The sequence below is a fragment of the Oryzias latipes genome, chromosome 2 (assembly GCF_053564925.1).
Source record: "Oryzias latipes strain Hd-rR chromosome 2, Olatipes_Hd-rR_3.1".
Classification (NCBI taxonomy): domain Eukaryota; kingdom Metazoa; phylum Chordata; class Actinopteri; order Beloniformes; family Adrianichthyidae; genus Oryzias; species Oryzias latipes.
The window spans coordinates 27,515,034-27,540,155 of record NC_136238.1 but is presented as its reverse complement, the minus strand read 5'-3'; the positions used below and the strand labels follow the sequence as shown (position 1 = coordinate 27,540,155).

The 25,122-nt window shown below is 45.8% G+C and overlaps 3 protein-coding genes and 1 long non-coding RNA gene across 6 annotated transcripts in view; 2 read left to right on the top strand and 2 right to left on the bottom strand.

Annotated features, from left to right (window-relative positions):
• Positions 1-21,181, top strand: part of LOC144986781 (NLR family CARD domain-containing protein 3-like) — a 47,134-nt gene extending 25,953 nt beyond the window's left edge. For both annotated transcript variants that reach the window (XM_078934848.1, XM_078934840.1), the window contains exons 9-11: positions 18,504-18,680; positions 19,388-19,561; positions 19,876-21,181. In XM_078934848.1, coding sequence (XP_078790974.1) covers positions 18,504-18,680; positions 19,388-19,561; positions 19,876-19,894 — 370 coding nt within the window. In that variant the 3' untranslated portion in view covers positions 19,895-21,181. The remainder of the gene's footprint in view (positions 1-18,503; positions 18,681-19,387; positions 19,562-19,875) is intronic.
• The window catches only part of LOC144987221 (uncharacterized), a 223,153-nt gene that overhangs the window by 60,021 nt on the left and 138,010 nt on the right, over positions 1-25,122 (bottom strand). The gene's annotated exons all lie outside the window — the stretch shown is intronic.
• LOC144986855 (uncharacterized) overlaps positions 1-25,122 on the top strand; it is a 265,622-nt gene that overhangs the window by 141,772 nt on the left and 98,728 nt on the right. The window lies entirely within an intron of this gene.
• LOC144988546 (uncharacterized) lies at positions 16,363-17,365 on the bottom strand. Its single transcript, XR_013652478.1, has 2 exons — positions 16,987-17,365; positions 16,363-16,917 (listed from the first exon to the last, which is right to left on the bottom strand). It is a non-coding gene; the product is annotated as an uncharacterized LOC144988546 (long non-coding RNA).

Sequence of the window (25,122 nt, the reverse complement as noted above, 5' to 3'; positions counted from 1 at the left end):
ATCACAACGGTGAACTCTCTCGGTAGAAAGAAAGGCCGGCATGTGACAGTCATGTACTCCAGATCAGGAGAGCAGAAATTGTCTATAATTGTCCCATTGTTATACCAGTTGTGTGTGTAGATGCAGCGCCACCCTCCTCTGCTCTTACCGGAGTCTTTTGTTCTGTCCCAGCGTAGAAGAGTGCGGCCTGCTAGCTGCATGCTAACGTCGGGTATCCCCGGGTGTAGCCATGTCTCGGTGATGATCATTACACAGCAGTCGCGCACGCAACGGTTGTTAGCGAGTTGTAGTTGTAAATAATCCATTTTGTGTGCCAAGGATCTGGCGTTTGCAACATACAGGCTCGGAAGAGGTGCCTTGTGTGGTTGATTCTTCAGCCGTAGCATAGCTCCAGATCGGCTGCCCCGTTTCTGCTTCCTCTCTCTCCGCCGTCTGCGCCGCCTCCAAGTTCCGACAACAAGCCACGAAGAGCCCGCTGGTCTGGCTATCTCGGCTGGGATGTTGTGCGTGTAAAGAAAGTTGTTCGAGACAGATGTCTGATGAGGATTTCCTATATCTATGAGGTCCGAACATGTGTAGAGGAGGTTCGCAGAACCGATAGTCCTCAGAAAAACAGGAAAAACAAACAAAAACAACAAAAAATAGCACTGAATGGGAGAGCCGTAAGCTGCAGCGTCCTTGCGCACCGCCATCTTGAAGAACCTTAACTGACCGTTCTGTGTCTGAGTTTAAACTCACAGTCAGCCAGTACTTAGTGACATTCTGAAACCTAAGTTCATCAGACAAAACCGAGTAGCACCGTTGTTTCACGCAGCACCACGCTGGGGCGGCTGTGGTGCAGCGGTAGGGTGATCGATCCATGATCGTAATGTTGCAGGTTCAATTCCCGCCTTGCACGCCCATGAACTGAACCCCACTTTGCCTTTGGTGGCAGGCAGGCGCCTGTGTTTAGCAGCGGAGCTGCCACCAGTGTTTTAATGTGTGTGTGACTGAGTAAATGGGTCTGTGACTGTAAAGCGCTTTGTCCTTGTAGGTAGAAAAGCTATATATAAGTATATGCCATTTACCATTCTCTTAAACAAGTAACCCGTAAGTTGAAAAGAGAACGGGGTTGCTCCGGCTCAGAGCAGTCTCTGAATACCTGGAAACATATCCTATCAAAATATAAAAAAGCCCTGCGTAGAGCTAGAAGCCAGTACTATTCAACCTTAATATCAGAGAATGGAAATAACCCAAGATTTCTTTTTAGCACTATTGCTAGATTAACTCGCAGTCAGAGCTCAGTAGAACCACATGTTCCTGTTTCTCTCAGCTCTGATGATTTTCTTACATTTTTCAATAGTAAAATCTCAAATATTAGACATAAGTTGAATCAAGTTATTCCTACTATCAGCCCAGAGCAGACTGAAGTGGTAGAAGCGGAGGCATCCATAGAAACCTCTGTAACATTAGATTGCTTCACTGCCGTGGATCAAGTGGAAATATCATCAATTATTACGTCCTCCAAATCCTCAACTTGTCTGTTAGACATAATTCCCACTAGACTTTTTAAAGAAATCTTTCCCCTAATTAATGATTCCATATTAACGATAGTAAATAACTCTCTTTGAAGACTTTCAGTCGGGATTTAGACCTCACCACAGCACGGAAGTTGCATTAGTTAGAGTCTCTAATGACTTGTTATTGGCCTCAGAAAAAGACCACTTTCTATTCTGGTCCTGTTAGACCTCAGTGCAGCCTTTGACACTATTGACCACAGTATTTTACTCTATAGTTTAGAGCATGACATAGGGATCAGAGAATCTGAAACATAATCAGGAAACACAGCATTAATTTTCATTGTTATGCCGACAATACGCATTTGTATTTATCCATGAAGCCTGACCAGAATGACCAGATAGAGAAACTAAACGCCTGCATCAGTGACATCAAGACCTGGATGACAATTAATTACCTCCTCTTGAACCCAGAAAAAACTGAGGTCATTATACTTGGTCCTAAAAACCTCAGAGATGCTCTGTCTGCTCAGATAGTCTCCCTGGATGGCATAAGTATAGCCCCTAATTCCACAGTTAGAAACCTTGGGGTTGTATTTGACCAGGTCTTATCATTTAAGGCTCACATATCTCAGGTGTGTAGAACTGCCTTTTTTCACCTGCGGAATATTGCTTAGATCAGAAATATACTTTCTAAGATTGATGCTGAAAAACTCATCCATGCATTTGTTACGTCGAGGCTGGATTACTGTAACTCCTTGTTAGCAGCGTGTCCTAAGAGTTCCTTAAGAAGTCTCCAGCTTGTTCAGAACGCAGCAGCTAGATTGTTAGCAAGACCTATCAGAAGAGATCACATCACTCCATTCCAGTTGGCTCAACCGTGCTCCTGTACCTGACCGTGTGCCTTCTCTCTGGCTCGCCTCTACTACTGCTTTTACACCTGGCTGTGGATCCTGTCTCTGGCTCAAACTCGCGCCCCTGACTGTCCCCCCAACCCCGTCTGGATGAAGCTCGTCTGCTGGACTTTAAATATGTAGTTGTAAAGTTATATATGTTAGTTATTCTCTATTTTCTAGTTTAGGGATGTCCAGTTTAGCTTAGTCAGTTTGTTAGTTCAATTTAGTATCTTCCTATTAAATTCTATGTATTTATGATCCTTTTGATTTTATGTTTAACTTTTTCAATAAGCGATACGAAGCCCATCGAGACAACTGTTGTTGTGAATACAAATAAAATTGAATTGAATTGAAAGTGATGTGTTCCAAAGGAGGAGGCTGTCAGGTTTCCTGCCTTAAATATTCTCCTGCTTTTAAGCCGGAATGTCACACCCCAAAGAGTCATATACCCCACTATGATTGGTTGGTTCGTCACCTCCGCACACAACACTGAAAAAGTGTAATTTATAAAAAAAATGGCGGGTCGCATAACATTAAACTTTCATATTAAGGTGGTGGCATCAAAATATCGTCTTTGGGGCCGTAAATAGCCCGCGGGCCGCAAGTTTGAGACCCCTGCTTTACACAAATGAGCATTTTACTCATACCTTTTTACTCAACACAAATTAAAGTCAAATATAGAAATACATCTTTTCCAAAGTCCTCTTATTCTTTTCAGTCTCTTTAGGCTCTTTAGTTCCTCTTCAAGTTTTCAAACAGAAAATCCAATGTCCAAAAATAGAAATCCACCAAGAAGTGGAAGTCCAACAGAAAAAATGGAATGATCTCATTAAGTGTGTTTCTTGTAGTTTCCACCTTCATCCGGTTTTCTTGGGTAGGTCATCTTTTTTTTTTCTTTCTTTCTTCCTTGGTCCCTCGTAGCCTTCCCCAGCCTTTTTTCCCTTATTTCCTCGTCTCACAGCTGCAGACACCCCAAGCCTTTCTCCTTTTTCTTCCCTTGCTGGCCACTCCACCCACTTCCCATAATCCAACATAGAATTATTAACAATATTGATATAAAATCAAGAACCAGTTTGTGTTTGTGTTAGAGCTATAGTTTTTTCAATGTGGACTTTCTTCATGTCTGTAGTTCAGTTGTCATTTAGATGTTTTCTCCACTGGATTCCTTTGTGGTAATGCTACAAGGTGAAAACTGGAGTGCAGAAAAACACTTTTATCCTAATTTTGCCTCCAGGTGATTCATTTTCACATGAAATCAGAACAAAAAAAGCCTAAAAACATAATTAGGGTTGGATTCTTGTGATAAAGTCATTGACAGTAAAGATGCAGCACTCTCATGAGGGGTGGCTTTTTTCAGCTTAACACCGGCCCTGTAATGTTACACAGACACTACTAATAAAGTTAGAAACAAAGTGGATCATGTCTGTTATTATATTAAAGATCCAGGTCGCTACACTATTAAAAAAATACGGTCTCTCATAAATGTTCTATAAATCATCAGTTATATATTAATACAATGATGAATCAACTTAGGATTTTTAGGCATATTAATGAATATTGCTTGAAAGGGAGTGGAAGGAAGCGAATTTATATAATCCCACCCAGTTATACTATAACCATTTTATTACATGATTTATCAATATCCGGTTCCTAGTTTTTATCAGACAGAATTAAGAATCCTGAAATATCAATGTAGCACATGACAAAGATGAATTACTTAAATTATTATGTAAAAAAAAACTTTTAGAAATCAACATGGCAAATTAAGATCAGTTATCCAAAATATATGCAGATTATGTTACTTATAAAAGTCATTGATATGATTCAAAAATAATACTATATCAGTAAAATAAACATTACACTGTTTCAGAGATTTTCATGGCAAAATTTGATCAAGTATCAAAAGTTAAAAATACGTGCAAAGTATGTTTCATTAGGAAAAATCATGAATCAATTTATCCATTTTTGGAGCAAGTGAAGTAATATTATTAAAAGTCAATCAATTTAACCATTTTCAATAATTGATTAATCATTTGTTTTATTATTTTTTTGTATTTTTTATTTATTTTTTATAATAAAGTAATGCTGTGAAATAAAATAAAAAGGGTCCATAATCTATCGATTGTCCAAGATTGGTATTTCTTCTGCTGATTAACAGCCGTTCTTCTGGGTTTAAACAGAGTTTATAGTTCTCTTCACTGTTATGTCTGCCGACACTAGATTCAGGTCCACATCCTTCTTCTGCTGATAGCAGCAGCCCTGAAAGTTGAAGTCAAGTTGTCTGCAGGTCAGAACGCTCTGCTTAGAATCAGGGTCATTTCAGACTTTTGGAGAAAGTGATTAATCCAGGCGTCACATTTCTTCAAATTATTTGGCTCTTTAATTTATTACTGCATGTTGTTTCAGAGGTCCGTAATCAAACACTTCTCAAAGTCCTTTGGACTTCTGTGCTTTACTTTGTTAGAAACTAAAGGTGGTGAGATGTGGGAAACTTTGATGGATACATTTGTCATTTGGATGGAAACCAGTGTTTTCTTTAGTTTAGATAGAGACTAAAAGGAGATATTTGCATGAACATGGCGCAGATGCAGCAGCATGGCAGCCGGTCAGCTGCTGTAGGGAATGTATGGAATGAATGCAATGAACGGGAGTACGTAAAAAAGGACATTTACCTACAGAGACTGGTTTATTCGAGAACTGAACTTTTGTATCTAAAGAAAAACGATGCTGGATTAAAACATAACATTCCTCCTGAAGTAAAAAAGCGATACAGGGGCACCCGTGCTGGAGCAAAACTAAAGGCGAGAGCTAGAGCCAAACGGGAACGTCGGTGGAAATGCAAGCCTCCTATTCCATCTGTGAACGTTGAACGTCAATTCACTGTCCAACAAGTCAGATGAACTCGGTGAGGAGCCAACAAATCTACCAGGAGAGCAGCCTAATCATGCTATTGTGGTCCCAAGGGAATTTAATTTTCTTTGGCGGATGCACACAAAAAAGCAGGAGACGGAGATACCAATGATTCAAATTATTTTATTACAAAACGTTAAAAATCAATTTAAAAATTGACCCGTTTAAAAGACATTCACAAAAACAGATTCAGTCTGCTGAGAACCAGAAGAGTTAAGGGAGGTGGAGGCTCCCAGAGAACGAAATAAAATTTCATCCCACTCACTCGATGCAGACTACACACACAAATTGTGAACCCTTCACCCAAGGACACGTCACTCCAAACTGGGGAAAAGCCTCCACCTAGAACTCAGGACTTTCACCTTAGTCCTCAGCACTGAGAGAGGGGTAAAACAAAGGTGGATTAACACAATAAAATGCAGTTAAAACACAGCTCTAACAGAATTGCATAAAAATTCTTAAAATTACAATAAAAGAAACTCTCGTGAGAGTAAATCCACCCGCAGGGTGCTGCTCAATGAAGAGAACCCGGCCGAGTTTTCATTCTTGTGGGTGGTGAGGGCGGATTCGGGCGTGACGCCCCGTTTAGGCCACCTTTGCTCAGGCTCAATCGCAGCTGAGGAACACCCGGGCCCGGCAAAACCCTGGTCAGAGTCTGCAGGGATTCTGGACACGAGCAGTGATGGTTCATTACAAATTCTAAAAATCCAATACACAAAAAGCAGCAGCTGTTCGGCAGGTGGGAGTGTCAGAAAGTCCCTGGCAATGCAAGAACAACAAAACATTACAAAATAAAAAACAGCTTAAGGCAAGCGCAGGACTAAGTAAGTATATTTGCAGTATGGCGGCGGCGCGCATAGACGCGGCGGCTCTGTGCTCTCTTTTCCGGTGCTTTTTATGGCAATTTTTTGTGAATTACTTATCGTTTGGACTACATCCTGCTGGGCAGACAACATCTACAGCCGGCATGAGCTCCTAAAGTTAGCATTACAATGTGAACAAGCGGTTACAGCCGACTTTTTTCACTCTCATAACATCCCGAAGGATATTATCAGGACCCCGGGATCCCCGTGGATTACCATCCCCACAGGGAGGAGGCGAAGGCGGCACAGGGACAGAAAACAAAAGCGGGGTTGCCGGGCTGGTGTACTGGCGAAGCTGCGTAAGAACCCAAACAAACCACCGCTCCCTAGCATTATTATTGCTACGTTCCCTTGGAAACAAAATGGACGAACTTAAGCTTCAAGTGGCAACAAACAGGATCGTCAAGGACTGTTGTGTTTTTATTTTCACCGAGACCTGGCTTCATTCATCCATACCGGACGCGGCTATCGAGCTAGCAGGCCACACGGCACATCGCTACGACAGGAGCGGCGACTCCGGTAAGAGCAAAGGAGGGGGATTGTGCATATATGTGAACAATAACTGGTGCACCAACTCCAAGACTGTAGCCAGTCACTGCTCTCCGGACGTGGAATATGTGACTGTCAGATGTAGCCCGTTTTATCTTCCAAGAGAGTTCACTGTAGTCATGGCAACTGCTGTGTATATACCACCAGATGCTAATGCTAACTCGGCACTGGGACTCCTGCATAGCACGATTAGCAGCAACCAAGACAAATATCCTGAGGCTGTGCACATCATTGTCGGGGACTTTAACCATGCTGAATTAAAATCTGTGTTCCCAATGTTCCATCAGCATGTGAAATGCGCCACCAGAGGGGAAAAGACATTAGACAAAGTTTACTCCAACATAAAACATGGCTACAGAGCTATACAGCTCCCACACCTGGGCCAGTCAGACCACATTTCCCTGCTCCTAGCCCCTGCATATACCCCCCTCAGGAAACGGGCTCCCACCAAAAGAAAGACTATTAAAACTTGGCCCGAAGGTGCCTCCCACCAGCTCCAGGACTGCTTTGAAAGAACAAATTGGGAGATTTTCGACCACCCAGACCTGGAGGAGCACACAGCAGCAGTCCTGTGCTATATCAACCATTGCACAGACACTGTTACTGTGGAAAAGCACATCCGAGTGTATCCAAACCTAAAAACCCTGGATGACCAGAGAGGTCCAGCGACTGCTGCGGGAGAGGAACACAGCCTTCAGGTCCGGTGACAGGAACCTGTACAGCTCTGCCAGAGCAAACCTGAAGAGAGGCATCCGACAGGCCAAAATAGACTACAAGCAAAAAATGGAAGACAACCTCAAAACAAACAACACACGGCAGGTTTGGCAAGGGATCCAACATCTAACAAACTACAGACCAAACCTCGCTGCTGTTGATGGGAAGCCTTCACTGGCAGAGGAGCTTAACCTCTTCTTTGCCTGCTTCGAGGTGGAGCCACCAGAGACAGCTGCATTACAGGCATCAGCGAACAAGGGCCCTCCCTAAGGGTAGAGGAACATGAGGTGAGGCGCACGCTGAGGTCTGTGAACCCGAGGAAGGCTGTCGGACCTGATGGCATCACTGGACAGGTGCTGAAGGACTGTGCAGACCAGCTGGTGGGGGTCTTTACTAAGATCTTCAATCGTTCCTTACATCAGTCTATCGTCCCACCCTGCCTCAAATCCTCAACTATTGTCCCTCTGCCCAAAACATCCACAATCACAGGCCTCAAGGACTATAGACCCGTCGCCTTGACCCCGAACATCACAAAATGCCTTGAGAAACTGGTACGCAACCACATTACCTCATGCCTTCCATCAACACTTGACAGCTACCAGTTTGCATACAGGGCGAACAGGTCCACAGAAGATGCCATCACCACCACTCTCCACACTGCTTTGTCCCATCTGGAGCAACCGGGGAACTACGTGAGGCTGCTGTTTATGGATTTCAGTTCCGCCTTTAACACCATCCTCCCTCACAGACTTGTTTCCAAACTGGAGGCCCTCGGACTCCCCACCTCCACATGCCTCTGGATTTTGGACTTCTTGACAGCCCGCCCCCAAAGGGTTAGAGTAGGGTCCCACACGTCGACAGCTCTCACCCTCAGTACCGGCTCCCCACAGGGCTGTGTGCTGAGCCCCCTGCTCTACACCCTCTACACACAAGACTGCACCTCCACCCACCCCAGCAATACCATCATTAAGTTCGCAGACGACACCACATTAGTGGGGCTCATCTCTGGGAATGATGAGTCTGCTTACCGGGACGAGGTGGAGCGGCTCTGTGTCTGGTGTGAAAAAAACAATCTAAACCTCAACACAACAAAAACCAAGGAAATGGTGGTGGACTACAGGAGGAAAAAACTGTCATTCAGCCACTGTCTATTGGTGGGGATTGTGTGGAGAGGGTGGCTGCTTTCAAGCTCCTGGGCGTCACCATTGAGTTCATTGGCTGCCCTCTCCCATCCCTGGAAGAACTGTTCAGTTCTCGCTGCCTAAAAAAGGCTCAAAACATTCTGCTGGATCCATCACACCCCGGACATTCCCAGTTTGAACTGCTGCCTTCAGGCAGAAGATACAGAACAATTAAAACAAGGACAAACAGATTAAAAAACAGCTTCTATCCGAGAGCCATCGTGGCCTTAAACGCTGCTAAATAAAGTTTATTTATTAGGGAAGTGTGCAATAACCGGAGGTGTAACCTCCTTTTTATATTTTGTTGTATATTTTTTAACATATCTTTCTTATATTGTCTTATTTCACAGTTTTTAGTTTTTTATTCTTACTTGACTTTTTATTCCACCGGAAGAATTGCACTGTAATTTCGTTGTACATGTACAATGACAAATAAAGATATTTCTATTTCTATTTCTAAGTAATATTTATTTATATAGCACTTTTCACAGAGAGCGACTCACAAAGTGCTTCACAAAGTAAAAACAATATAAAATTAGTAGCGATACCCAATAAAATGCACACAGGCATAGAAATAAACAAACAGGCCAAAGTGAACACAAGTGACCCTCACCGGATTACCAGACAGACTGTTCGTCACCTGGGAGGCGTGCTCAAACGCAGAGGCTGTATTTGGCTCAAAATCTGTGCCTGCAGGTCTCATCCGGAGCTGAAACAGTATTTAAGTCAAGCAGCGAACAAACTCCTGTAATCAGCCTACCACCGCTACATTACCTGTGAGGGTAACCGGAGGTGTGCAACAGGAAGTGGGCAGTTCCTATGGCCAAATGCTGCCCATGACCAAGTGAGGGCTTCTTGGGCTTTTACAGCGCTCCATGAGGCCACTGCCTGTAATTATCCTCCCCACTGCACCTGAGCCAATTTATCCTGCCACACTAACGGAGACTTGGCTAACAGCCAACATACCAGACTACACTGTGGATTTACCCGGCATCTCCACAGTGCGTGTGGACAGAAACACTGCAGCATGTGGCAAGAGCAAAGGTGGTGGCCTCAAATTGTACAGAACAATAGTGGTGCAACCCCAGACACTTCACAGTAAAGACAACAATCTGCTCCAAAGACTGTGAGCTGCTTGCCGTTAGCATCTGGCCTTTCTACCTACCCCGGGAGTTTACACAGGTACTGAGCGTCTGTGTTTACATCCCACCAGGAGTGAACAAGGAGACAGCGCTGGAGACTGTGGTCGCGGCAGTAACGGACCTCCAATCCTGATATCCCTAGGCAGTTGTGGTGATTTCAGGGGACTTTAATCACATCGCTCTGGACTCATCACTGCCATCCATGTGTCAATACGTCGGTTGTGCTACATGCGGCAACAACACAATCGACCTACTCTATGCCAACATCGAGGACGCATACAAAGCCACGCCCCTTCCCCCTCTCTGCAAATCAGATCACATACTGATCGCTCTACAACCCAGGTACACACCCCTGGTGAAGAGAGAGCCTCCATCAACCAGAATGGTAAGGAGGTGGACACCAGAGGCAGAGGAGGCGCTTAGAGACTGTTTTGACAGCACAGACTGGAGCGTGCTACCACGTGGACCACCACGGTGAGGACATCGAGCAGGCGTCCCAGTGTCTGACAGACTATATCCATTTTTGTTCGGATATTGTGATGCCCACAAAGGCAGTGCGCTGTTATGCAAACAACAAGCCTTGGATCACCAGAGAGACGAAAGAGGTCCTCAACAGGAAAAAGAGAGCCTACAATGTGTGGCAGCACGAGAAAACTGGTTGACAACGCCACCTGGGGCTGCTGAGCCCCAGGAAAAGATTTTAAAGTAAGGCAGGTGCAGGTCCTGCTCTAAACCAAGGCAGAGGCTGTGGTTTGGTTTAAAATATAATTTATTATCCTTGATAAAAGTCTGTTAAAAATGTTCTGGAGGAGGAGCTTACCGAGGTGGCTAAAAACAGCGTAAAAACAATGCAAACACCCTTTTGTGAATCACTGCACACGTGAGGGAAACCACACAGCACACTGGGACCCACCACCAGACACAGCAGTCCACCACCTCGGCCTGCTACCTCCTGGAACAAGAATAAAATTGACAATATCAATAAAAGACACACAATTAAAAGAAAAGATTAAAAAAGATGATTAGTGTTCCGGGCGCTGGTAAGCCGCCCAACCACCGCCGATCAGCTGGTGGGAGTCGTCCACAGTCAGGTGAGATGCCACAGCAACGAGAGGTCTCCGTGAGCTGGGCGTTTGCTCCAACCGGTTCCGTCGTGGCGGGGATGGGACCCGGACAGAAATCACAAAAAAACAATAAAAGCAAAGCAGCAGCTTAAACCCCTATTTGCGGGGAGAGAAGGGCGTGCAGCCCCAAACACGTTCCTGAAGGAAAAGAAAAATAGTTTGCAGGAGCCTTACTTGTATGTGCAGGTGGAAGCCAGTTAAACATACCGGTCACTGAGAGGAGGGCGGATCTAGGTAAACAGAGTCACGTCACGCTTGCAGATCATTGCCGCTACATTGCAGATTCGCCAAAGTCTGACCGGTTTCTTGTGTGCATGGAGCTGTGAACAAGTTTACTTGTCAGCTCCCACTCCCTATTCGGTTCAGAGAACTCAAAGCCCGGCTTACCTGCCTGTCAACCCCCGCTCTACTTCCCGATGCCTTGGATGTATGGCACAGCACAAATTCATGTCTGAACGAAGAGGAGGAGAGCTTTTAAAGCACCGCCACCAAATTAACACAAGTGTGTTCTGCTGCCTCACAATTAGTGGGCGTGTCATACTTGCCACAATCTACCCCCCTTTCTTTTGTCATCGTCCCGATGTCAAGTTCCATCCCAAGGTCTAAACCAAGCAGTAACTGTATTGGAAAATGGCTGACTTCCTCTAACAGTCTCTGCTACTGATCTTGGAAGGTGATGAGGATTTTGATGCTGACCAGCAGTTGCCCGGTTTGACCTGCGAACTCCATGTTCCAGTAAAGCAGGCCGGGTCGGTGATATTACGGGTGGTACCGCCTGCTCGCAAGCGTCACTTTGTCGGACGGCTGTGGCCCCAAATGTGTCGGGTAACAGAATTGCCGCTGGCCGGGAAGTCTCAGAGACCACCACTGGTGGGACAACTGGTTGTTCTATAGTGGCTGATGGATGAGATGCTCTCTGAATCGCCAGGTCAAAGTCACTCTCATGTCCCTCCTCTAAACTAGAGCAAGCTGATGTTAAAGGCTCGCCAAGGCCAGCATTCTCCACCAAAGGCTCGCCTAACCACGCCTTCAATAATGAGCGGTGGACTTGTCTCGTTCGAGCCAGGTTGCTAACTGGAGCAATGGTGTACACGGACCCACTCTCACGTGGCGCTCTAATGACCTTGTGCACCACAGAATTCCACAAATCCTGAATTTTGTGGCGGCCCCTGGCACTAAAGTCTCTGACCAGTACTTGTTGCCCTTCAGTCAGTGGAGAGTCCTTTGCATTTTGGTCATGGTTATGCTTCCTTCGGGATGCAGAAGCTTTCAGGCGCTCCTGTGCTCCCTGATAAGCCACCTGCAACCGGGCCTGGTGTTCTTGAACCCACTCATGAACACCACCCCCACCATGATCATTTACCCGTCCCAGAAGAAAATCGACAGGGAGCCTTGGTTCCCGCCCAAACATGAGGAAAAAGGGAGACTCCCCTGTTGACTGATGTGGTGTGGTATTATAGTAATATAATACCTGAGGCAAACATGCATGCCAATCCCTTTTCCTGGAAACAGGCAGAGTACGCAGCAAGTTGTGCAGAGTCCTGTTAAACCGTTCCACCTGGCCATTCCCTGCCGGATGATACGGGGTTGTGCGGGACTTTTGTATCCCGTATCCCGACCAACACATTTTCAACACCGTTCCTTGCTGGTTCCAGGAGGGTATAATCAATGGCCAAAATTTCATTAGGCTGTGATGCCATCAAGTGTCCCATTAGACTAAGAGCCGGCTGGGGGGCATCTTTTCCCAATTGACACCTTTCACATGCCTGGCACCACTGAGTGACCTCCGACGCCATCCCTGGCCAATAACAGCGCGATCTTAAAAGCGACAAGGTCCTCTCGATCCCCTGGTGGCCGTGCTCCTGATGAACCTGGGTTAAAACCTCATTCTTCAGAGAGCTTGGTAGAACCAACTGCAGCACTGGTTCGGCCCCATCTGGGCGCAACACACCTCTGGCCCAACAGGTAGTCCCGGAACTTCTCGGTCATGGCCCATTTCAGGGCCAAAAACTCGAGTTTCATGGAGCTATAATTTGACATGTTTCGCTCCGTGGGCCTCAGACCCCTGCTAGCATATGCTATGGGTCGCACTTTCCCGTCCTGCTCCTGGGAGAGCACAGCCCCAAGGCCTGCATAACTGGCATCCACCTCCAGTATGAAGGGCAGAGAAAAATCTGCATATGCCAGTATTGGAGCGGTGGTCAGCTTTACCTTTAACATGTCAAAAGCCTGTTGGCATTCTTCTGTCCACATGCCAGTGTTAGTCTGGGGACTTCGCCTGCTGGACTTCTTCGCACCCCACTCAGCTGCCAACCTGTGAAGGGGGGCTGCCAACTTGGCAAAACCCTCCACAAACCTCCTGTAATAGCTGGCAAACCCTAAAAACGAACGCAGCTCCGTACCAGTGGTACATCCAGACACGGCCTCCAACTTTGCTGGGTCGGTGGAAACACCCTGGTCTGAGATGACATGTCCCAAATAATTTACCTCCCGGTGGAGGAAAGAACACTTGGACAATTTTACCTTGAGACCCTCCAGCTGCAGCCGTCCCAGCACCACCTCCAATCGTTCTAAATGCTGGGGAATGGTAGACGAGAAAACCACTATATCGTCAAGATATAGTAGCAAAGTCTGGCCCTGTTGGTCACCAAAAAGTCTCTGCATTAGACGTTGGAATGTGCTGGGAGCATTACAAAGCCCAAACGGCATCCGGTTCCACTCGAATAGGCCGAATGGGGTGCAAAAGGCAGTCTTTGGGCGGTCAGCTTCAGTTACTGGCACTTGGTTGTAACCACTGGCCAGATCCATGGTGGAAAACCAACGCGCACCAGCCAGAGAGTCCAAAGTCTCTTCGATCCGGGGCAAAGGAAACGCATCTTTCCGGGTCTTCGCATTTAAGGGACGGTAGTCGACACACATCCGAAGGCTGCCATCTTTTTTTCTTACCAGCACCAGTGGGGAGGCATATGGGCTGCTACTCTCCCTAATGATCTGCGTTTTAAGTAGCTGGTTGATGTGCTCCTTCACAACCTCGTATTCCGAGGGTGGGATTCGTCTGTACCTCTGCCGGACGGGTGTGTCATCGAGGAGTGGGATGTCGTGAGAGATGAGGTTAGTACATCCCAAGTCCCCATCGTGAGCAGAAAAGACAGAGCTATATCTGCTTAAAAGGGACCTTACCTCACCTTGGTCCTCAGCCGGCAACATAGACAGATCCAGGCCCTCTATCTGGGCTGGTACCGTTGACGCGACCTGCGACCCTACGACAGCCACCTCTGTGACCCCAGCGGGCAGGCTAACAACATGAACTCTGTCCAGGGTTCCTAAAAGAGTGCGAGGATACAGCGAAACATCTGTAGAACCAACATTAACAATGGGGATGTACGCAGTACCTCGAACCACCTCCACCAGAGAGGGAGACGCCAGGAGTCCAGCTGGCAGCTTACAGTCTGAGGGATCAAAGAGCACAGTGCAACCAGAGTACTGCTCGGAGCAGGTAGCACCCACTAATATCATGGTCCCACCTGGAATGCGGCAGACCTTCGCCCCCCTGGATTTTACCCGCCCTGTCGGCGTACCCGCCTCCTGTGTGATGACACGATGACACTACTGCAATGCCTGCATCACAGATTCTGGAACCCCCGAAAGGAGAGATGACTCAAACATGGCGATCCCGCGCCCACCAAACAGCTCGTGACAGCACTTTCGGAGAACATTCATTCCTAAAACTCCGGGTGCCTGAGAGATGGTAGTACTGGGTGGGTCTTTAACAACCAACACACCACAATTTGGCATCAGTTTGCCACAAAACTGAATGTCCAACTCCAAATACCCAGCATAAGGGATGGACAACCCATTTGCTGCTTTGAGCTGCAACCAGTTGCAGTCATGGAGGCGTTCTCTGCTTAAAGGCTCAAAGTGGTTTTGATAAAAACTTTCAGTGATTGTAGTCACCATTGAACCAGTGTCCAACAAGCACCTGACCTGGACACCCCCCATATCTACATTTAGGTAGGGGCACTCTGAGATCAGCCGGCCAGCATCACCTACGTCACCCGACATCTGCTGTGAGCCCATCACTGCCCCAACCAAACCGTGGCTCTGTGGTTTGGTGGGCGCTAGTTTTCCGACGCTCAAGGTTTAACCCTACGCGGCTGGGAGGAGGGTTGATGGGGAACTCTTACTCCATCGCACTCTCGTGCAAAATGACCAGGTTGCTCACACCGCCGGCATACTATTTGCCGGTTGCGCTGTACACGACCCTGCTGGCATGACTTCTGCAAAACATTAACATTTTTTGTGAGCTCGTTCAACTGCTCCTGCTGACATTTAATTAGCTCTTTTAGTTCGGCCATTTCAGATGTGGGAGGAGTATGAGCCTTTTGCTGGAAGCCACCCTGCACCCCATACTGCATACCCACTATCGAAGGTGGAGAATTACTGCGGCCCTTAGTGCCACCCTGTAAGCCTTCCCATTCCCATCTCATGGCCTCTCTCCGAACCTCTAGCAATGTAGCATTCGCATGACCTCGAACCCATTTCTTTAACTCACGCCGCAATGAGCTGTCCAGCACATGTTCAGTGAACTGGTCCCTTAACAGCGATTCTGCATTTGTCATCCTGCATGGTGACTGCTGTTTCACCTTCTCCATCAAACTCATCAGTGCCAAGGAGAACTCCAGTAAGCTCTCCCCATCCTGCTGTTTTCTAGAGAAAAAGGCCTCCTGCAATGAAACATAGGACTGTGAGCAACCATAGAGTTCTTGCAGCACAGAAATAATTTTCTCCGGATCACATCTGTCTGCAGTAGGCCGAAACTTTATCTCTGCACGCGCTTCCCCTTCCAGGTGATCAAACATAAAAAAGGCCTGTTCAGACACAGACAAATGTCTGGCCCTACTACAGGCTTGTACCTCCTCCAACCAGTCATCCAGAGAAAGGTTGGACATCCCACTAAACATGGGGCATCTGCGATCCCTGGGAACAAAAATTAGTCTCTCGGTTACTGATCCAGAAGCTGTAGGAGGAAGATCTGCATGCACATCAGTGCTCGGACCCGCTATGGGTTCTGGCTGTGTGTGAACCTGTTCCTGACGGAGTCTCTCATTGTCAGCTTTTAGCTGTGCCACTAAACTCTTCAATTCTCTGAGTTCTTCCTCCATTCTGTTCAGCAGGAAAAAAAAAATAAAATGTAAAAATCCTGAACTCCGAGGACTGGGGGCAAAAAATGCTGCTGCTTTGCCTTAAGAACAATGACACACAAACATCAAGGTTTCCAACATAAAATCGCTTTTAAAAACACACCAGCCTCTGCCTATGATGTTTAAAAGATCCTGCCGACAACGCCAGAATGTGGCAGCACGAGAAAACTGGTTGACAACGCCACCAGCGCCACCAGCATCTTTTCCTGGGGCTGCTGAGCCCCAGGAAAAGATTTTAAAGTAAGGCAGGTGCAGGTCCTGCTCTAAACCAAGGCAGAGGCTGTGGTTTGGTTTAAAATATAATTTATTAGAATTCAGTTAAAAACAATGTTAAGAAACCTTTTAATAAAACAATCCTTGATAAAAGTCTGTTAAAAATGTTCTGGAGGAGGAGCTTACCGAGGTGGCTAAAAACAGCGTAAAAACAATGCAAACACCCTTTTGTGAATCACTGCACACGTGAGGGAAACCACACAGCACACTGGGACCCACCACCAGACACAGCAGTCCACCACCTCGGCCTGCTACCTCCTGGAACAAGAATAAAATTGACAATATCAATAAAAGACACACAATTAAAAGAAAAGATTAAAAAAGATGATTAGTGTTCCGGGCGCTGGTAAGCCGCCCAACCACCGCCGATCAGCTGGTGGGAGTCGTCCACAGTCAGGTGAGATGCCACAGCAACGAGAGGTCTCCGTGAGCTGGGCGTTTGCTCCAACCGGTTCCGTCGTGGCGGGGATGGGACCCGGACAGAAATCACAAAAAAACAATAAAAGCAAAGCAGCAGCTTAAACCCCTATTTGCGGGGAGAGAAGGGCGTGCAGCCCCAAACACGTTCCTGAAGGAAAAGAAAAATAGTTTGCAGGAGCCTTACTTGTATGTGCAGGTGGAAGCCAGTTAAACATACCGGTCACTGAGAGGAGGGCGGATCTAGGTAAACAGAGTCACGTCACGCTTGCAGATCATTGCCGCTACGTTGCAGATGCGCCAAAGTCTGGTTTCTTGTGTGCATGGAGCTGTGAACAAGTTTACTTGTCAGCTCCCACTCCCTATTCGGTTCAGAGAACTCAAAGCCCGGCTTACCTGCCTGTCAACCCCCGCTCTACTTCCCGATGCCTTGGATGTATGGCACAGCACAAATTCATGTCTGAACGAAGAGGAGGAGAGCTTTTAAAGCACCGCCACCAAATTAACACAAGTGTGTTCTGCTGCCTCACAATTAGTAGGCGTGTCATACTTGCCACAAATGAAAAGAATCTGGAAAAGAAAAAGGTGTGCAAGCTGAGTTGAGGTACTGTCTGAGAAGCTCTAGAGAAAACTACAAAGCTAAGATGGAGGGGAAATTAAAAACAAACAATATAAAAGAAGTGTGGTATGGAATAAAAACAATCACAGGGTGTAAAAAAGGGGCTGCATCTGGAGGAGACAGTGTGGAGCAAGCCAGTGATCTAAATGATCATTTTAATAGGTTTAATTCATCCACAAACCCCCCACCTAGCCCATCCTGTGCCCCCCTATTACCTCCTCATCCTACAAATGAACCTGCACTGGTGGAATCAGCTCTCCCTCATTACACATCACTTACTGAACATCAGGTAAGAAGAGAGCTGAAGAAACTGAAGACCAGGAAAGCAGCAGGCCTGGATGGGTTGTGCCCCAGGCTCCTGAAGACATGTGCAGATGAGCTAGGAGGTCCTCAACAGCATCTCTTTAACCTGAGCCTGCGCCTTGGTACAATACCAACACTCTGGAAGATATCATGCATAATCACTCTGCCCGAGGTCAAGCAGCCTAGGGACAATAAAGACTACAGACCAATTGCACTGACCTCTCATCCTTCATCTGCTCCACCACACTTTGCCTTACCTTGATGAAGAGGGGTGTGCAGTGAGAATGTTGTTTTTTTTATTTCTCCAGTGCATTTGACGCAATCAAAACCCAAATACTGCAGGAAAAACGCAAGAGTATGTCAGTAGAGCCTCAGAACCCTTTGCAGCAGTGTAGGAGTACCTCAAGGCACAGTTCTTTCCCCGATGTTGTTTGCTCTGAACACGACTGAGGGAGTAGGGCGGAATTTCGGTCATGGCCTGTGTCTCTTTAGTTTGTTTAAATCTGACATTACTGAAATGGAAGCTTTAAATCTATTGGATTGTAAATATTTAGTCATGAATAATTCATGATAATCATTTCATTTCAATCATTTTAATTCCTCGTCTGTTTTAACTTTATTTCAAGTCATTTCTAATCTATTGCATTTTCATTCATGATCATGTTTTGGGTCCAAATCCAAAAGAAATGAGCAAACAGTGAAAATGTCATCTGTCAGTCTGTCATCAGGGCGGGTCCCACCTGACTGAATGGACCAAGTTCCTGGACCTCCAGCTGCATCACTGCTCCTGAACACACTTTTCTGTCTGATTGTAGGTTGTGGGGCTGCAGTTTGACAGAGATCAGCTGTAAAGCTCTGGTCTCAGCTCTGAAGAAAAACCCGTCTAATCTGACAGAACTGGACCTGAGCCAGAACCAGAACCTGCAGGATTCAGGAGTTCTTCATCTGTGTGGTTTTCTGGAGAGTCCAGACTGCAGACTGCAGACTCTGAGGTCAGACTCCATGATCAGTTGTGTTCAGATCAATATGATGACAAAGTTGTGTTGACCCACAGTGAGCAGAAATGTCCAGATTCTGAACTGCAGCTGCATCTTCCTGCAGCTGCTTGTTCTCTGCTTACATCATCCATCAAAGCTCTCAGCAGCTTCTGACTCTTCATTCAGAGCTGAAGTCATGGATCAGGGATCAATGTCCAACATTTGCTGCTGACTCTTCCTCATCACTTCCTTCTTCTCTCTGCTTTGATCTGTTGGAGCTGAAAGTCTCTGCTTGAAGGGCTGCAGCAGAGAAGGACTGGAAGATCATCTCCTGAAAACTGGGATGAAGACTTTCCAGCATCATGCTGCTGAAATTCTCCCATGATTCAGTGCTGTTTGGAGAAGAGCTGAGCAGAAAGAGGAAGTGGACTTTTTCTGCTGTTGCTGCAGAAACATCAGTTGGTTTGGATGCAGCCACAGGCTGATGTTTGACTTTCACACATCTGGACTTCTTTCCTGAAGCAGCTGCATGTTGTCCTGAATGTTCCTGAATGTTCTTCTTCTCTGCTTCTGCTGGACTCTTCTGATCTGCTGCTGTTGCTTCACATCTTTGGACTTTTTCTAAACTTTCTGATCTTCTTCAGCTCTGAACTCTTTAGAAGAAGTGAAGGATGAAAAACATGAACTTTGTCTTTAAACTCAACTCTTTGTTCTGGATTCAGGTTGATTCACTGCAGTTTGTCAGAGACCAGCTGTGCTGATCTGATCTCAGCTCTCAAGTCCAACCCGTCCCACCTGACAGAACTGGACCTTAGAGACAACAGACTTCAGTCTTCAGATGTTCAGCAGCTCCAGGATCTGGTGAAGAGTCCAAACTCCAAACTGCAGACTCTGAGGTCAGTAGAGGGTTGGAGTCAGTTCAGCTGCTTCCAGATGTTTGGTCCTAAAGTTAGTCTGAGAGCAAAGATGCAGAGTTTCCAGTGAAGCTGCAGCTTCTCAGTGAAGCTCTGAGGAGAATGATGACAGGCTTCAGGACAACAGTCAGCCAATCAGAGCAGCAGAAGCTCCAACAGGTGAAGGACAGGAAGCTGCTGCTCTGAACAGGACTGAAGCTCCTGCTGCTCTTTCTGCTGCTGTGCTGCATCACTGACTGACAGACCAGGATCAGGAGACATTCCTTCATCACTGTCTCTACACTTTCTCTCTGCAGGTGGAAGTGGGAGGACTGATGGTCCTCCTGGAGGAGCAGAGAGGAGCAGCAGCAGCAGCTGGTCTGCAGAGATGTTGTGACTGGACGGTGTTCCTGGGAGGTGGAGAGCAGAGTGATGGAGGAATCAGAGGAAGTGGAGATGAGTGTCAGAGCTGCAGCAGGAAGTGATCTGAGATCAGCTCCACTGTCTCTCTCAGCATCAAGTCGACAGTTATTGTGCTCTAGCTCCCCCAGTGGACTGATGGAGAACTGCAGTTCGTCTTCTCATTCTAACTTGGAGTGTTGATCGGAAACATGGGTTGGATTCAGATGTTCAGCAGCTCCAGGATCTGGAGAAAAACAGACCTGCAGACAAACAGATTCTTTTCTAGATCATCACTTTCTTCTTTGATCTTCATTTGATGGACAGATGTGAGTTTGGGATGAACCAATCAAGGATTGAGGGAATCATTGATCAGACAGAACATTTCTGGATGAAATAGAGCTATGTGTGGGTCAGGCGTTGGATCCTGGTTCTGTCTCTGGAACAGGGACAGAACCAGGACTCTGGATCACAAGATTCTGGTTCCAGATGTTCCACACTTGATTTCTGTTCTCCAGAAACTCTCATTGACAAACAAACACAGAGTTTCATTCAGAAACCTCCCACATGGTCATGTGACCAGAATGTTCATAGTGGAGACACGGACAAACGCTGTGGTCACATGACTCACTGGTTTGGATTCAAGTCCTTTGAAGTCAGTTTTTGGAGCAGAAATCCCGTCTGATCTCAGTTAGTGAACAAAAGTCTCTCAGTTGAATCATTTTTCTATCATCTCTGTTCTGTTGATCAAATATTGACTCAAGCAGTTTGAAAGACTCAGTTTTGCTTTGATTGATGTTTTCCACATTTTTCTGACTGAAATTCCTTTTTCTTTGGTGTTTTGTGGGTAAAACTCTGTTCTTTTTCATGCTGACAGCATTTTTAGCTGCAGTTTTAAAGAAGTTTCATCTAAATCCAGTTGAATCTCTTCATTTTCTAGAATGTCTGAAACTAGTAGAAACTTTCTGAGCATAAAGCCTGTTTTCTCCAGAGGACATGAATGAACAGACTGGATCTTAGTGAGGAATGACAGCCTCTGGATGCAGAGAATCACTTTGATGCAGCTGCTACAACAACACCAACTGCATTGAAGCAGGAGGAAGAAGGGAGACACCTGCTGACTGTTTGCAGAACTGCATCTTAGTGTCAAAAGGCTTCAAACTGAAAGCTGTCTGTAAAATTCCTGCAGCCTGTTTGGATCTAATAAATGCTCTTTTGAATCAACTCTGTTTTCTATTGATTTCTGTCTTCATTCTATCTTTGACTCACAAACAGACTTGAATCTTTATTCGTCCCCCTCATCCTGTTCCAGCTGTTCTAATCTTCATGTGTTTGGTTCCTTCTCAGAGGAAATGGGTTGGAAAAGAGCTTTGGAATGTTCAGGTGGTGCTGATGTCTTTCTAGATGGGGGTGGGCAGAACAGATGAGAGCCCCTCCCTCCTGATTCAGAGGGGAAAAGTGGGCAGCAGCTGAAAGGAGGGAGGGGAAATGGGAAAAGTTCTCTGCAGGTTTCTCCTTTCCAAGAACAGAGGGACACGACTCCATGAACAGCAGAAGCTAAAGAGTTGGAAAACATGCCCAAAGCTGCAGACAAACTGTTCTAGACTGTTGGAGACAGGAACAGCTTTGGTCTGGGAGTTTTCCATATTCTCAGATGAAATCTTCTCCTCCAATATCTGCTGCTTTCATCACCTGAGAGACTTGTTCTTCCATCCAACATCAGCACCTCTGACAGAACCACCTATGATGGATCAGAACCAGACTTCTGTCAGCTGGAACTGGGGCTTCTTCCAGACCATGACATGTTGTTCAATAAAGTTCATTCCAAAGCGTGACTGATTCATGAAGTGGTTCCTTGAGCCGTGAGTTTTGCCAGCAGCAGGAATCCCTGAGAGTTAGGAGACAGTTTGTGGAGAGAGTTTGTAGATTTAGGAGAAAGCAACGTTTGAAATGAAACCAAAGTGTCCTAAACCAAAATCACTGAGCACATCTCAATGTTTCACAAACAGTCATTTTCCACAGTGGACCGTCACCACACACTTTACAAGACAGTTTTTCACAACTTTATGACAACAAATCCTGAAATTGTTCCATTCAAGGAAACATTGACTAATATTCGTATTGATGCTGTTTTCCATCTGTGTTTTCAAACCTGCATCAAGAATTAGCTCATGTTTATTGATTCACTTTCTTTGGAAGTTTGGCTTCTCTGATGAACCACCAGAGGGCGACAGAGAACTGTTGATATTATTAACACAACAGTCAAAGAAATCAACATAAAACAAGAAAAAAGTCCATTCTAGAGGCCACTCTGACGTCATCATCATCAAAGACAGCGTTACCTAGCAACCATACCAAGACCATAGCAGCTATAGAGGGAAACACAACAAACCATCAACGGCGGTTAAAGCAGTCAGACGTTTGTTCTGCAGCTCAGCAAAAATCTCTGCTTTAGGTTTTGGGGAGAAAAACAAAGGAAAACACACGGAGAAGGATTCTGCAAAGGAAATCCCAAGTTCTATTGGTAAGTCAGCGTCCTGGAAACATGCTTTGTTGGTTCTGAAGTGGCATGAATGCAGACTTAGATTGGTTTGTTTCCTTGGATTCTTCAGATGGATTCAAGCTGTAAATGTTGTCAGCATAAAGCAAGTTTGGACTAAAGTAAAGCAGAAAGTGGCTTTGAAGATGGTCAGGAGAAATGAGGGCTTTTTTCAGGAATTCTTGGAAGAGGAGGACTTCTCCAAACAACCAGAATCTAGGAGGAGGTTTTTTCAGCATTGAGATCAGGATTTAGCATGAGCTTCAATCCCATTTTTGTTCAATCCAAATGTTTACCGTCATATTCAGGAGTTCAACTCTGAAAGCCACCATGACATCATAGACATTAAAGACCCTGTTACCTAGCAACCAAACACAACAAACTGTAGACTATTCAAACTGGACATTTTGGGGCAACAATTCTTTTCTAACTTAAGTTTTTATGAAAAATCCAAATGATGGAAACAGAGCCCCTTAGGACGTCTCCCTGTGTGGATCAGTGGTCAGTGGGTTGGAACCTGCTGCAAATGCAGGCTCTGGTTCTAACTGCTGGATCAGAAGTGGAATGTGAGCTGTAGTGGTGTGTCTGCAGCTGGATGTGGAACACATGAGGGAGGGGTCAAAGGTCAATCTTTCTTCCAAACAAATGTTGTCAGTCTATTCTCCAACAATGCTCCAACATCTTCAAAGGTTTTTGCTCCCAAATCCAGAGTGGAGCTGGTAGGACGTGATCATTTCAGCCTCAGATTTGGGATCTGTCATCTCTCTGCCACCGTGACACCGAGTGATGAGTTCATGCTCCAAAGCGGCCCGATCGCTGGCTTTAGGGACTATTCCAAAAGCTTTCAATGATGGCGGGGAATGAACATTAGGAACAGATGACGGCTTGAAATGTCTGCTGTTGGTTTCTGATCCAGACAGAAATTCAATCAAATGTCTGTGAATCCATGATTTCCTTAGAATCTTTGACTCTAGATTCAGATCCATCTGGTTCAAAGGATGAAACTGCAGCTAAAAGTCTTTCAAAAGTCCAAATCCTCAAAGATGAAACAGAAAGTTCCTAGAAAGTCAAATGAAAAACAATCAGAGTGTCTTAGATAAACCCGTTTGGAAGTTAAAGCATAGAAACAAAGAAAGTTCCAAAAGCTAAAAGCCTGAAATAAAGAAAAGTCCAAAGAAAAACAGAAATCCCACATTTGGATCAGTAAAGACATGAATTCTCCAGAAACATCCAGAAACAGCTCTGAGCAGCAGCCATGAAGGGACTGAGAACAGACGGACATCAAAGCAGAATCCAAGCAGCACCTTCATCCTGATGAAGCTCCGCCCTCTGACCTTCAGCAGTCATCTCCAGGCTCCGCCCCCAGTCTGTGACGGCTGGATGATGCTGTCCTCCACCTGCAGCTGGACCTGGATGTTCTCTCAGACCATGTGGCCTCATGGATCAGAAGGTTGAGGGTTCAAGTCCCGTCATGGTTGAAGTCAGACAGAAAGTGAAGAAGAGGGAACATTCAGAGCAGTTTCTGTGCTGTTTGCTTCCTCATGAGTCACGTCTAGATCAGGTCTGGATCCCAGTCAGAAAGTCATCAGGAAATCTGCAGATCAAACCTTCATTTACTGAAATGGAAAACATCAACTGACTTTCTACAGATTCTACTTCCATTCATCAAACTCCAACAGGAAGAAGATTTACAATCAATCAAATCTGTTGATTTCCTGACAAACGTTTTTTTTCTCTTCCTGTTTGAATGTTTGATTGTTTTCAAACATGAAGAGAGTTTTTTTCCTGTTTTTAGCTTGAAATTTCTGTTGAAATGTAAAGGTTCATTCAGAATTCCCCAGTGGCCTCATGTTGGAGGAGGGGCTTCATGAGATGCTGCTGGGGGCGGAGCTTGAACACACACCGCTTCCTGGAACCCAAACTCAGGCTAAGTGGAGGAAAAGTTGGGATTTGTGGTGTTTGTAAAGATCTGGAATGGTTTCCTCCCACAAAAAGGCCTTTTTCTAGTTTCCTGCAGATGAATTCTTTTCCTGCTGGGAGTTCTCATCTGGGTTTGCAGATTCTTAGTTGGAGGAAAACTTGGAGCAAATTCTTCCCAGAAAAAGGATTTTCTCTGGAGTGAATTGACATGAACAGAGTGAGTTTGGACTGAAAGCAGCAACAGGGAGGAGATGTTAGAGCTTCATCAGAAAACAGCTTTCTGGAGGAGTTGGAAGACGTCAACAGTCACAGTGATGGTGAGGAGGAGGAGCTAAGACTTCCAAAGTCAGAGCCAAAGATGGAGGAGCAGCAGGAGGAGGTTCTTCACTGAAGGAGAGCACAAGTCCAGCTTGTCAGTGCTTTGCTGATTGGCTAGTTGGATGTGTTCTTTGATGAGCTTTTCAATCTGACGTCTGCTTGGAGGACTGTTTTCATCCTTTTGGATGATTCCACTATTTGAACCAGACCTGGAACTAGAAGAGACTCAATGAGAACAGAAAGACAAGAAAGGATCCAAACCAAACTCTTCTTTTGTCTGACTTCAACCATGAAGGGACTTGAACCCTCAACCTTCTGATCCATGAGGCCACATGGTCTGTGAGAACATCCAGGTCCAGCTGCAGGTGGAGGACAGCATCATCCAGCT